Source organism: Myotis nattereri (genome assembly GCF_964212035.1).
Source record: "Myotis nattereri genome assembly, chromosome: 1".
Taxonomy (NCBI): domain Eukaryota; kingdom Metazoa; phylum Chordata; class Mammalia; order Chiroptera; family Vespertilionidae; genus Myotis; species Myotis nattereri.
Genome location: NC_138075.1, coordinates 196,777,426 through 196,790,123, shown reverse-complemented (window position 1 = coordinate 196,790,123; position 12,698 = coordinate 196,777,426). Strand labels below are relative to the sequence as shown.

The 12,698-nt window shown below is 48.7% G+C and overlaps 1 protein-coding gene and 1 pseudogene across 5 annotated transcripts in view; one reads left to right on the top strand and one right to left on the bottom strand.

Moving 5' to 3' along the window:
* The first annotated feature begins 1,005 nt into the window (after window positions 1–1,005).
* On the top strand, window positions 1,006–1,382 carry LOC308536153 (small ribosomal subunit protein eS12-like; annotated as a pseudogene). Its single transcript has one exon. The product of its transcript is annotated as a small ribosomal subunit protein eS12-like (transcript).
* A 1,997-nt stretch (window positions 1,383–3,379) lies between these two features.
* The window catches only part of HOPX (HOP homeobox), a 31,380-nt gene continuing 22,061 nt past the window's right edge, over window positions 3,380–12,698 (bottom strand). For 3 of the 4 annotated variants that reach the window (XM_081097201.1, XM_081097202.1, XM_081097203.1), the window contains exons 2-3: window positions 10,386–10,542; window positions 3,380–4,183 (exon numbers count right to left, since the gene is read on the bottom strand). In XM_081097201.1, coding sequence (XP_080953327.1) covers window positions 4,106–4,183; window positions 10,386–10,529 — 222 coding nt within the window. In that variant the 5' untranslated portion in view covers window positions 10,530–10,542 and the 3' untranslated portion in view covers window positions 3,380–4,105. Of the gene's footprint in view, window positions 4,184–10,385; window positions 10,543–10,700; window positions 11,024–12,698 lie in introns of those variants that run through there. The other variant, XM_081097200.1, reaches the window with a different exon arrangement.

Below are 12,698 nucleotides of genomic sequence, written 5' to 3'. Positions count from 1 at the left end.
TGTATGTCATATTTTTTTGCTTATCTCTAGTTCTACAATTAACAAATTACACTGGGTTAAGTCAAGAACAGAGAAAAGGACATAGACTGCAGCCTCTGTACTTTATTTTTATATATCTTTATTGATTTCAGAGAGGAAGGGAGAGGGAGAGAGAGAGATAGAAACATCACTGATGAGAGAGAATCATCGATCAGCTGCCTCCTGCACACCCCACACTGGGGATGAGCCCTCAACCCGGGCTCATGCCCTGACCAGGAATCGAACTGTGACCTGTGATCTCCTGGTCCATAGGTTGAAGCTCAACCACTGAGCCACGCTGGCCAGGCACTGCCTCTTTACTTTTTACCAAGAAAGGCAAAACCCTTCTCCAAAGCCTCCCTCATTCCCACAAGTCTTCAACCTAAATGTCCGTGGCCAGATCATGTCACATGACCTCCACAGTTTCCATGTGAGGATGGAGGAGGGAGTATTCCAGCTTTTCAGCCTCTACAACCTTGAATAGAGAAAGGTGATGACAGAGAAAGGGGTTGGAGATAAATATCAGCCTAAGCAACAGTGACTGCAATGGTAAAATTTGGACAACACAAGGCAAAGAAAGAGAGACTGTGCAGAGTTTTTCTCAGTCTGGGGTGGGTATATCACTCTGGTGTGTGACACTGGGTGTTCAGAAGAGGCTCCTGATAACAGAACTCAAAGAGCTCTGGGTTCTCCTTAAGACTTATCTCGGGAGTCAAAGTGTACCTCACCCTGTCCTTGTTAGAACTTCGTAGCAATAGTAATTATCATTACTCTCTACAAAGTGCCTTTTTACAAGTAGAGAATTGCTACCCTTGCACTACAGTTGAAAAAGTAAACTCAAGAAGGTTGTTAACAAATCACATTTAAAAGGCACTGATTCTTTCCCTGCTGCCGCCCAGCCACACAGAAGCAGCAGCTCAGGGACATTGAGGATTTGGCTCCATTTGTAACTCACCTGCTACCCACCTGGAACCCACCACCATGGCCATGGCTGAGGGAGGCACTGCAGCTGGAGGGGTAATGGGTGTTAATACTACTTTACAAGAGGTGTGGAAGACCAGCCTCATCCATGATGGCTTAACATGGAATTCGAGGAGCTGCCAGAGCCTAGACAAAGGCCAAAACCATCTGAGTGAGCTTGCTTCTATCTGTGATGACCCTGTGTATGCCAAGTTGGTGGAGGCCCCAAACCAACCTCATTAATATTGATGACAACAACAACAAAAAACTAGGGAGATGGGTAGGTCCTCTGAAAAATTGACAGAAAGGGAAAACCCCTTAAAGTGGTTGGTTGCACTTGTGTGGTAGTTAAGGATTCTGGTAAAAACTCTCAGGCTAAAGATATTCAAGAAATGAGTGAATAAAAACTCGGCTCTTGTTAGAATAAATGAATGGACATGAGTCCTCATTTCCTCCCAGCATGTGCCATTTGAGGATTCGTGACTGTTGGCATGATAAGCACAGGAAGTGATCCTTCTGTCATAAACAGTTCTTCCCAGCACCAAGATAAAGGCACACTCTCTGCCCAGTTGGTCAACTCTTCTTGTCCTGGATGGACTGTTCTTGAATTATGTCTCTGTTATTCTAGAAAGACTTCTGAAAAGGGTCTTAGACCTGGTTTATCATTTCTCTCATTGCTTGACATGGACAAATCACCAAGCCCTGTGTCCACTTTGCCCACAGTCACATTAGCAGCACAGTTCTTCCTCCTTATCTGTTAGTCAGTGTCTGGTATGTGCACACATTCCTGTCTCGTTGTCACCTTCTCTCTTCTTTCCTTCCAGAAAGTGATGTCAGCATCCAGCCCTGGCTGCCGACAGATGCTCAGACCACCACTACTGATGGTGCAAGGGAGGGTGGCAGATGAGGCTGTTCCGTTCAGATCCTAGTTCACTGTGTATTGTTTATAGAAGAAATGTTTTAAGGTAGAGGAAGAGGAAGTGTATCAAGGATGTTTAAGGAGACCTTGTAAACATTTGTATTCTGGGTAACTGTTAGTGTTTCTTATTTTGGACTTTTTATTTTAAAGAACTGACAAGACTGTGTAGGTAAGAGTTCAGAAGTGTCCTCTAGTGTCATTCCAGGCTGGGTTGGCAGACACTCATATAGCTTTTCCAATATCCACTCCACCTGCTTCTTTCCTACCAAAAAACCCTCCTGATTTTACTCAAGGCAGCAATACGCCCAATTTAAAATACTCGCCTTATCTCCCTAGCTGGTTTGGCTCAGTGGATAAAGCATCAGCCTGTGGACTGAAGGGCCCTAGGTTCGATTCTAGTCAAGGGCACATGCCTGGTCGCGGGCTTGATTCCCAGTGTGGGGTGTGCAGGAGGCAGCTGATCAATGATTCTCTCTCCTCATTGATGTTTCTCTCTCTCTCTTTCTCTCCTTTCCTCTCTGAAATCAAAAAAATATATTTAAAAATAAAATACTCACCTTACCACACTCACTTGAATTGGGAATGGCCATGTGACCCAATTCTGGCCAATAACATGCAGATTGAAGTTGCTGGGTGGGGGGGGCTCCCAGGAAAACTTTTTAAAGGGGAGAGTCTAGTTGGCATTGGTCTTTTTCTTTTTCTCTTCCTTTATTTTCCCCCTTGCCATGCAGACTCAATTACCAAGCATTCATCTTGCATCCATGAACACAAAAGCCACATGCTGAAGATAGCAAAGTAGGAAGACAAGAATGACCGTAGGCCCTTGACAACATTAGGGAGCCACCTACCTGCTGGTGTTTTATGTAAAAACAATAATCATTTAAAGAAATAGACAAAAAGTCTATTTGGTTAATTCACTGTAATCAAGTTTCTGTTCATACAGTCAAACACAACCTTAATTAATAGACTGTTAAAACGCTTAATGTGCTAGTATAGAAAACTAGAGGCCCAGTGCATGAAATTTGTGCACTGGTAGGGTCCCTAGCGGCCGCCTGCCGCCTGACACCACCACTGGGGCCTCCCTCCCTTCCCCTGGCTGGCCCTGCTTCCTGGTCAAACTCCCAGATGAACTCTTGGTAGAGGGGACAATTTGCATATTATGTTTTTATTATATAGGATGGGTGAAAATGGACTGCAGAGTCTTTTAGAACAGTACTGCGCAAACTTTCATGTGCATGTACACCCTGTGGGGACCTTGTGAAAGATGCAGGTTCCGATTTGGTCGGTCTGCATTGGAGCCTGAAATTCTGCACTTCTCACAAGCTTGCAGCTAATGCTGCTGATGCCAGTCCCAGACCACCCTTTGAGTAGCAAGGATCTGGAAAATGACAGCTCTTTTGTCAGTCTGCTCTTATGTTGGAGGCATCCTGTTTTTCTTTGATCTGCTTATTATTCAGTAAAAAAAAAATTCAGAGGACTCAGTGCATTTTCAACAAAAAGTTAATGTTTTATTTAGAATATCATTTTAGAGACAAAAAGCAGTTCACTTTGGCTAGCAAAATAAACTTAACAGAAGCATTTAAATAATGTAAATCAAATATTTTAGTAGATTTTTTTTCTTAGTTACTTGCTTTTCTGTCTTGTGCAGTTTCTGTCTTTTAGCCTAACCGGGTTCTTTCTAAGTTAATGCAGCTTTAATCCAAGGAACTACTTAATGAAATCGGAATGACTCAAATATTCCTCTGTATTCTCATTCAACTTCACTGTATTCAATGAAACACAAGGAAAACAACTTAGGGAAGTAGATTCAGAAGGAAATGTTTCTCCCTCTTGGTCACGTTATCTTTTCAGCAGAGACCTTGCCTGCTCTGAAATGGATGTTGAAAGTAAATTGTTATTGGGAGGTGATGATCAAAAGCAAACTTAGATGATTTTCACACCATCTGTCATCATGACCCAAAGGGAAAGGCAAGCCACATCACTTGCCTAATCAAGCCACTGCATTACACAGAAGCTGCACATAGCTTCCTATTGTTATTATATTTTCTAGTTATGTACATTAAAAAAATACAACATTGTGTTAAATAGCAGGACAGCTAACAGTGAACATACAACACTACACTGACAAACCAAAACAGCTTGGTTAAGCCGAGGAGAGAAACAGCAGGTGGTCTTCATGGAGGGAAGTTGCCAATGCCCACCATCACCTTAGTCCGTAACAGATCTGCTTTCTGAGGGTAGGCCTTCCGACTTCCGCCACTGGGCCAGGCGCTGCTTAAACCATTTCTGGAGGAGTGAAATGTGAAAAATTACCTGTCACATACTGAAAAAAAATGATGTCCATTCCCTTCTAAAAGATAGCCTCTGTGGTCCATATAGAAAGGAGGATTGCCTGGCCAGGGTTGCTCAGTGGTTGAGCATCAACCTATGAACCAGGAGGTTATGACGCATAATTCCCGGTCAGGCCACATAACTAGGTTGTGGGTTCAATATCTAGTTGGGGCACGTATGGGGGGAAATCAATCGATGTTTCTTTCTCACATCAATGTTTCTCTTTCTCCCTTCTTCTCTTCTCTAAATCATTAAAACATAACTTTGGGTGAGGATTTAAAAAACAAAACAAAACAAAAAAAACTTGGAAGAGGGACTAGTGAGAAATAGAAGCAGCAAGCATTGATGGACCTGGGAGAGGATGAGTTAGAGGACTCTATGGGGAGTCAGACTTGATTCTCCGTGGTACTTCCCAACCTTTCACACATCATGGTGTACATTTAGAATGCTGATATTTTCATGTCCCGCTGCTTGGGTAGATGACCACCGGGGGCCCTGCAGTCCCATGTCCTGCCAACAGGAAGCTCTATTGTAACCAATTGGCTATGAGAACTTGAGGAAGTTTCTAAAAATAGAGCACCCGTCAGCTCAACTGTAAAAGAGGTAAGCTCAAGGGGTCGAAGTTGTCCCTTCAGGGATTTCTAGAATTTACCTGTTCTAGGGGTAAGCAGATGAGGGGACAGAAAGGGAGCAGAAAGAGCACAGCTATGGGATGCTAGACCTGGACTGTGCTGATGGAAATGTTGTGAGAAATAAATCGGGGGTTCTGACTTAGCAGAGATGGACACCTGCCCAGCTGCACATGTAACCTCAGAACAAACAGGCAGGCTCTAGGGCTGTGTTGGGGAAGATGCCATCTCTGCAGAGATTGAGGGAGCTGCAAGGCAGTTTAGCATAAGCTCAAGATCAGAAGAAAGGGTGAGGACCACAGGAGAAGGAGTGTTTCTAAGGATCAAGGTCTGTGGAGATAGAAGGGAGTGAGGCCGCGGGACACTTTAGGGTTCTGCCCCACCAATGCTAGGTTGGCTGCCCAGCATGGGACCATACCTGCGACTCCCCCTGACTGTACAACAGAGTTTACACACTGAAATGCTGTACACAGCTGTTAAGGTCAGTTGTCTTATACACCTTGGCACTGTGGGGTGGCAATGAGAAAAGTCCTATAAAGCCAGGGACAGGAGACTACCCACCCGTAGGGAAGCCTTCCTTTTGGGGACTGCTCTCTGGGTGCTACATTTCACTCCTGGGGATAACGAACCTTAAGGAGAAGAGAGAGCTCATGTACGTTGGTGGCTTTAACCAAAGTTCTATTGCTAAAGGTGGGCACCATTTTCTTCTATAATCTGTGTGTGTTTAGTTAACTCTGAAATCTGGTGTGAGGGCAGCATGGCTCCAGCTTCATTAATGAGGTAGCTCTATGGGGGTTTTCAAGGCTACAGGGTCTGGTTCAATAGGATTTCCAGTTGCCAGAGCTGAATAAAGGGCAGAGTTTTAAAGACTAATTAAAACTTGGAGGAGGAAAGTCTCGCTTTTATCAGGATTCACTTAGGACAAAATGAGTGAGCTGGCTTCATTCAGAAGAGCCACCCACATCTTTACACTGTTCGTGAGGCAGAATATTAATGTACAGCTACCGAAAATAACCAGCAAGGACCACAGCTGTGAATTGGTGAGATGGCATCTAGATGCTTAACCAACACGGGATGGGACAAAGTTCAAGAAAAGCTCGACTATTTTCTAAAGATATATATTGTAAACCAAGTATCTCTATATATAAAAGGCTAATATGCCCTGACCGGTTTAGCTCAGTGGATAGAGTGTCGGCCTACGTACTGAAGGGTCCCGGGTTCGATTCTGGTCAAGGGCATGTACCTTGGTTGTGGGCACATCCCCAGTAGCGGGTGTGCAGGAGGCAGCTGATCGATGTTTCTCTCTTATCGATGTTTCTAACTCTCTATCCCTCTCCCTTTCTCTCTATAAAAAATCAATAAAATATATATATTTTTAAAAAGGCTAATATGCAAAGTGTCCCCTCAGAAGTTCAACCGGGAGACTGGGAGTTTGATTGCTCACTATGACATGCACTGACCACCAAGAGGCAGTGTAGAATGAAGCAAGGCCCCGGCCTGCAGCTGGCAGCCGGCAGCTGGGGAAGCAAGGCCCCAATCGGCCCTGATCACTGGCCAGGCTTAGGGACCCTACCCGTGCATGAATTTCATGCACTGGGTCTCTAGTGCATATAAGAATTTAGCAAAGCAGTTGTTGTCCAACAAAAACCACCCAACACCTTGCTTGCCCCCCCCCCCCCCCCCCCCCCGTAGAGCTGAATCTTTCCACATCTCACTCACATCAGTACTAATTTTCCACCTGGCTCTTCATTGTTTCAGTCATCCCCTGGGAAAGACATTCATCCCTCACTTGCTTATAAACGAATGCCCTCATTACCCTCACCCATTGATGGAGATTTATTTACTCCAAATGAACAGATGATAATTAGATACTGTGATAGGGAGGGGCTGAGGCAAAATAACATTGTTCCTGTCCTTTTCTCTAGTAACTAACATTTCATCCCTTTCAGGAGGAGACCTTTAGAGGTCTTTATTCCACTGATAAAACGTCTACAACTAAAAACCACTGAGTTCTGGAAATAGTCCCAGGACATGAAGAGCAGAGAAAAATACTGGAAACCTCTCTGAGAGCCAGTGCCAGCTACACTGGGCTCGAGTTAGTGACAATAGAAAACACCAGATCATCCCGACCTCCCAAGGGGCTGATGAAAGAGCTTTCCCAGAGGCTCCTAACACTGACTTCAAAACAATGGAAGACACAGGGGTCGGTGTTCTGTGGGGTTTATCTCATTTAAATGTAGGAGATATCAAATTACTGCCATGAGAAAAACCTATTCTATTCAGAAAACGCAACTGAAAAAGTTATTTCCATTAGGTCACCCTTCACGTCATTCTGGGTTCCCATAGGCGCCCCCTCCCACAGCAGAGGACATTGTCCTGCAGTGGGACAGCTAGTGAGAGGTCATCAAAGCCCCCAGTCAGAGAATGTGCCACCTTTTAGCCCCTCGTGCCCCGGCCGGATCATCAGCAATGGGTATTATCTCACAGGAGCATCTCCTGTTTATTTTTTCTACTGACGCATTACTTGTTCTAGGAAAATAAATAATATGATTCAAATTCTGGAGGTGGGGGTGTCAGGGATGAGGGAATCAGGATATGAAATAAAAATTATTTTGGTGCCCTTTATTAGTGGTGTAAAGGGACAACACTAATAAAGAATGGAAACTGGGTGTGCTGATACCCCGCTTATATGGAGGCCTAGCACACCCTGGCCTCCAGGAGTTATTTAAAGGGCCCCTGCAAAGCCTGCTATAAATAAAAATGTTATTTATGTCTGAAAGTTCATCATTGGCATAATATCTCCAGAAGACACTTTAAAAATAAAAGATACTTTTAAAATGTAAATACTGTTTGAAAGATTAAAGATGAGATCATTCTCACATACCAGTGCACACTGGGGTTGAAGGGGGCAGGAGGGCGGGGGTGGAAAGAATGGGGAGTTGGAAGATGAGCCCCCATCTGAGGGGGGATGACAGAGGGATACCTTGGAAGCCTCTTCCCCCAACTTGCTGTTGCCTCTCTCTGAGCTCTGGGCTCTCAGCTGCTTCCCTGCGGGTCTAAAAAGGAAGGCAGAGAGGCAAGCCCAGCTATGGCAGCCCAGGGAGGAAGAGGTGTTGCCCCCATGGCAGGAAAAGGAAGCCAGGGGCCCTGCTGTGAGGCTGACTCACCCCCACACCCACTCGTTTCAGGGCTGGGTCTACCATCTGTTTATTGGAGGGAGGTAGAAGAGAGGAAACGGGAGAAGGGGCAGATGCACCTGCGTGCAGGGGTCTCCATTGGCTGACCTCAACCACAAAGAAGCAGGTGCCCTTACTTTCTTCCTGGCCCGCACTTGATTTCATGTCAGTTCTGTAATATAAGGTGAATCTTGAGGAAAGATTGAATATAGCTGGGATGGCTGTCATTTAATGCATGGATTTTACGAACTGAATTTCAGTCTTTTCCTCCCAGCCCTCTGAGGTGTCTGCGTTCTTCCTCTGTGGAGACAACATAGCATCCTGCCAGGGTTCAAATCCTAGCTCTGCTGCTTAGTTGTGTTCTTGAGCAAATTATTTAACCACTAGAGGCCTGGTGCATGAAATTCGTGCGGGGGGGGGGGGGGGCAGGGCCTCTCAGGGCCTCTCAGCCTATACCCTCTCCAATCCGGGACCCCTCAGGAGATAACTGGCAGTTGGACATCCTTCTCGAAATCTGGGACTGTTGGCTCCTAACCACTCACCTGCCTGCCTGCCTGATTGCCCTGAACTGCTCCCCTGACAGCCTGATTGCCCCCTAACTGCTCCCCTCTGCCAGCCTGATTGCCTCCTAACTGCTCCCCCTGCTGGCCTGATTGCCCCTAACCGCCTCTGCCTCGGCCCCCGCCACCATGGCTTTGTCCAGAAGGATGTCCGGAAGATGTCTGGTCTAATTAGCATATTACCCTTTCATTAGTATAGATTCTGTGCCTTGGGTCTCTTCCCTGAACAATAGGGCTAATAGTTGTGACAAATATGCGATTTAATGCTTGGAGGGTGCATGGAACAATACCCGGCAAGTTTCAGCCATTACAAAGGTCAACATAATTATTCTGCCTTCCAGGTAAGGGGATGATGGTAATTCACCACGGGAGTATGAGAGGCTGAGAAGAGCTTAGACCCCCAGCTGGTGCGGTGCCCACAATAAATCCACAACATTCTCTTTAAACGATGAGTAATCACTGTTTCTGTGATGACTCTTCCTTTCTAAATATAGCATGGGATTTTAAATAATAAAACTTCAGCAGGCCACCTCCTCACGGGTTCCAAGAAACACGAGCTGTAAGACTTGGGTTACAGCAAATCACCTTCTCCTAAATCCTGCTATTCCCTTTGCTAAAACAGGTATGCTTGGCTTTCTATTTGACTTAGGAGTGAAAGGATTTTCTAGAAGCAAGTTGTCCAAAGTGTGCCTGGCTCAATTCATAAAAATCATTTTGGAGTTGGGGTGGAGGGTCTTAGTCCATTACAAGCTTCGAAGCCTCATGTGAGTATGGTTCGTGGTGAGGAGAGGACAAGCCGTCTGATGCTCTGGTGTGTGCAACGGGAAGAACAAGAGCATCTCTGCTTTAGAGCTGAGACTAGAGTGTGAAGTGCTTTGGGCTTCCGTGGGAGAGGTGCCAGAGCAGCTCCAAGTAGTACGCATCATGCATAACCCATCGTCTTTCCATGACCAAAGGGAAAATAAAGTCAGCGTTACCAAATAACACTGCCCCTGGAGGTTAACAATCACGGATAGTGTTTCGTTCTCTACCCTAAACAATTTTCAGGATAATGTAGGAGGCTTTAAAAATAGATTTAAAAATCCACGCCTTGAAGGGGACACCTGCTCCCACTCCCTAAAAGATTAAACCTGAGAGCAGGGGAGTTTTCAGCTATGCGAACCAAAGCTCCCGGCGGCTGTGTGCAACCTCAGCTCTGCAGCTACGGGAAGCTGGACGGCGACGGCGTGGAGCTAGGGACCCCTGCCTGCCGTCCTGGCAAGCCCCTCTCTCTGGGCCTCAGTTTCCTCGTTTGTCAACCCTGAGGGCTGAGTTTATTGCTGGTCTCCAAGGTCCCCTCCAGCTCTGACACGGCCGCGGAGAGATCTGGGGGCGCCGGGCCCCTCAGGAAGGGCGCCCAGGGGAGAAACAGCCCGGGCAAGCGAGGCCGGAGTGGACGGGGCTCCTCCCAACCCGGAGAAAGGAGGGAGCTCGTCCCGGGCGGCAGAGGAGGGTGAAGGAAGGACGAACGTGAGATTTCTAAGGCGCTCCTGGGGAGCCCCCGCGGGCTAGGGATAGAGGGGTAGACGGGTGAGGGGGCGCCAGGAGCCTGGAAGGCGGGGTGCGGCGGTAGGAGCGATGCAGAATCGGGGCTCCCGGGAACCGGCCCCGGAGCGCGTGCAAGAGCGATGAGGGATCGGGGCGGGCGGCGAGGCGAGGGCGAGGGGCACCCTTCTATTCGCGTGGGTGGCGCGCGGTCCGGGGACGGGGTCCCCCGGGCGGGGGTCCGGGAGCGCGGGGCGCAGGGCCTCACCTGCGTCTCCTCCTCGGAAAGGCCAGCCTCGGCCGCGATGAGCAGCAGCGTGGTGGGGTCCGGGTGCTTGTTGACCTTGTTGAAGTTGTACTCCAGGATCTCCAGCTGGTCCTGCGTGGGGCCGCTCGCGGTCTCCGCCGACATGGTCCCGGCGCGGCTGCGGGGGAAGGAGAGGCGGCGGCGGTGAGCGGGGCCGGGGCCGGGGCGCGCGGAGGGACGGGGACTGGGCCGGGGCGCGGGGCTGCCCCCTCCCGCGGTCGCACAGCGGCGGGTCCCGGGGCTGCGGGCTGCGGGGGAACCTGCCGGGACTCTTACAGCGACTTTCCCCGGGGTCCCGGTCTGGGTGGCGGGGAGGAGGGGACGCCGCGCGCCCTCGCGCCCTGAGACTCAGGAAGGAGCGCAGGAAGCGGCGGTGGTTTTGAAAAACCGCCTTCAAAGCTTCATGGGGAGGGAGCTGCCCGCGGGGCGGCGTGACGGAGGGCGTGGGTGCCCGGTTCACGGCGCTCTGCCTCCGGGGAGCCCTCGGCAGGGAGGGCTGTGCACCCCACGCCTCCTCCTCCAGACGAAGGGCGCGTGGGACAGAAGTGACTGCTCCGACTTGGGCGGCGCTTTCATCTCTCCCTTTTGCAGAGGTGGACCTGGGTCCATGGAGATGAGCATCAGGAGAAATTTCCCCCTGAGGGCCGGTGTGAGTCCCTGCAGCTGCACCCTCCTCCTCCCCGCCCCCCTCCACCCCGATTTTTAGGCCTGAGCCAGAGGCTGGGGGCCAGCTGCTGCTCACTGCCCAGCGTGGCCTGGCCACTGTTCCACAGGACACGGGAGAGAGCCCACCTCACTGTGTCCCGTCTAGGTAAGGACTCCAAGACAGAGCCAAAACCCGACTGAGGGGCATCTACAGCAGCTGTCCTTTAAAAGCGCAGACTCCCCCTGTGATTGTATTAAAATACACTGTTGCCCTAGCCGGTGGGTCCTAGGTTGGATTCCGGTCAAGGACACATGCCCAGGTTGAGGGCTTGATCCCAAGTAGGGGGCATGCAGGAGGCAGCCAGTCAATGATTCTCTCTCATCATTAATGCTTCTCTCTCTCTCCCTCTCCCTTCCTCTCTGAAATCAATAAAAATATGTTAACATACAATAAAATACACTATAAAGTGAAGAGAACAGGTCCATTACAAGCTTCAAGCTCTCTTGTATTTCCTTACTTTAGAATCAGACATTGCTCTAGCAGATTTGGGGCAACATGACTTCCTACATTCCTAACTAGCCTCTGACTAAGGCCCCCCTACCCCAAAAGCCAGCTGTGCACCCTTCCACTCCCTCTCCCAATTTAAAATATATAGAGGTGTAAATTTAGAGTCTTCAAGACCTTGGCTGTGGATTTGGTGCTAAAAGGCCGGGACTTCACCTTGCTGACAGTAAAAAACAAGTGCAAGTGTGGAAATCGCATTGGTTTGTTGTTGGAACAAATGATTGCAAAATCATCAGCTACAGTCCTGAGCACATTTTGATGTGGTTTGTGCCTGGGAAGGGCCACCCTCCACAGTTCCGCCTGCATAATGCTACCTGAACCTTTTCTATGGTGACCTGCATCCCAGGCTCCCTAAATAAATATCTTTCCCTCTCCTCTCCGTTATTTGAAGAGGCTTTCCTGTAACAGAGAATCTTGGGCTCAAGCCACTTGTCAGGTCACTGTAAAATCTCCCTGTGTTAGGGCTTTAGGCAAATAGCCCCTGCTATAAATACGCTAAATCTCCCTGTGTTTTAGGGAGCTCTGTGCTCCCCCTCCTAACAACTCCTATCAGGGATTCCTGTCACAGTGCTGAGTCAGGCAGGGTCCAGCCAGGTCAGCAATGCCTCCTCTCCCGTGGGCGCCTATCTCCCTGTTTCTTTGATACAGAACTTCCATTTTCTCCTATAACAGCCCAGGAGAATGAGGCCCAGGAAGACTTACTTTCCCAATGTCACCCAGGGAGCGACCACCACCCTGGAATGGAAAGCCTTAGCTTCAGTTTCAGTCCCATGTTCTACTACACCTCTTCCAACAGGCCATTCCACCTCCAGTTGGTCAAAAAGCTCATGAGGGCAACAGCTGAACGCAGGCAGAGCTTGTTGCCACTTTGAATGGGCATAGACTGCCCGCTTAGGATACCCCTTCAAGCCATAGCCGCCCACTGGAAGCACCCACCACTGCTCATTTTGCCTAAAAGAACACAGGAGACGGGAAACTGCTGCCCAGAAAGGTTCCGTCCTATTCCATTGACACAGTTATGCTGGCTCTTCCTTGAAAACGTGCTACTTCTTTCTGGAGCGCTC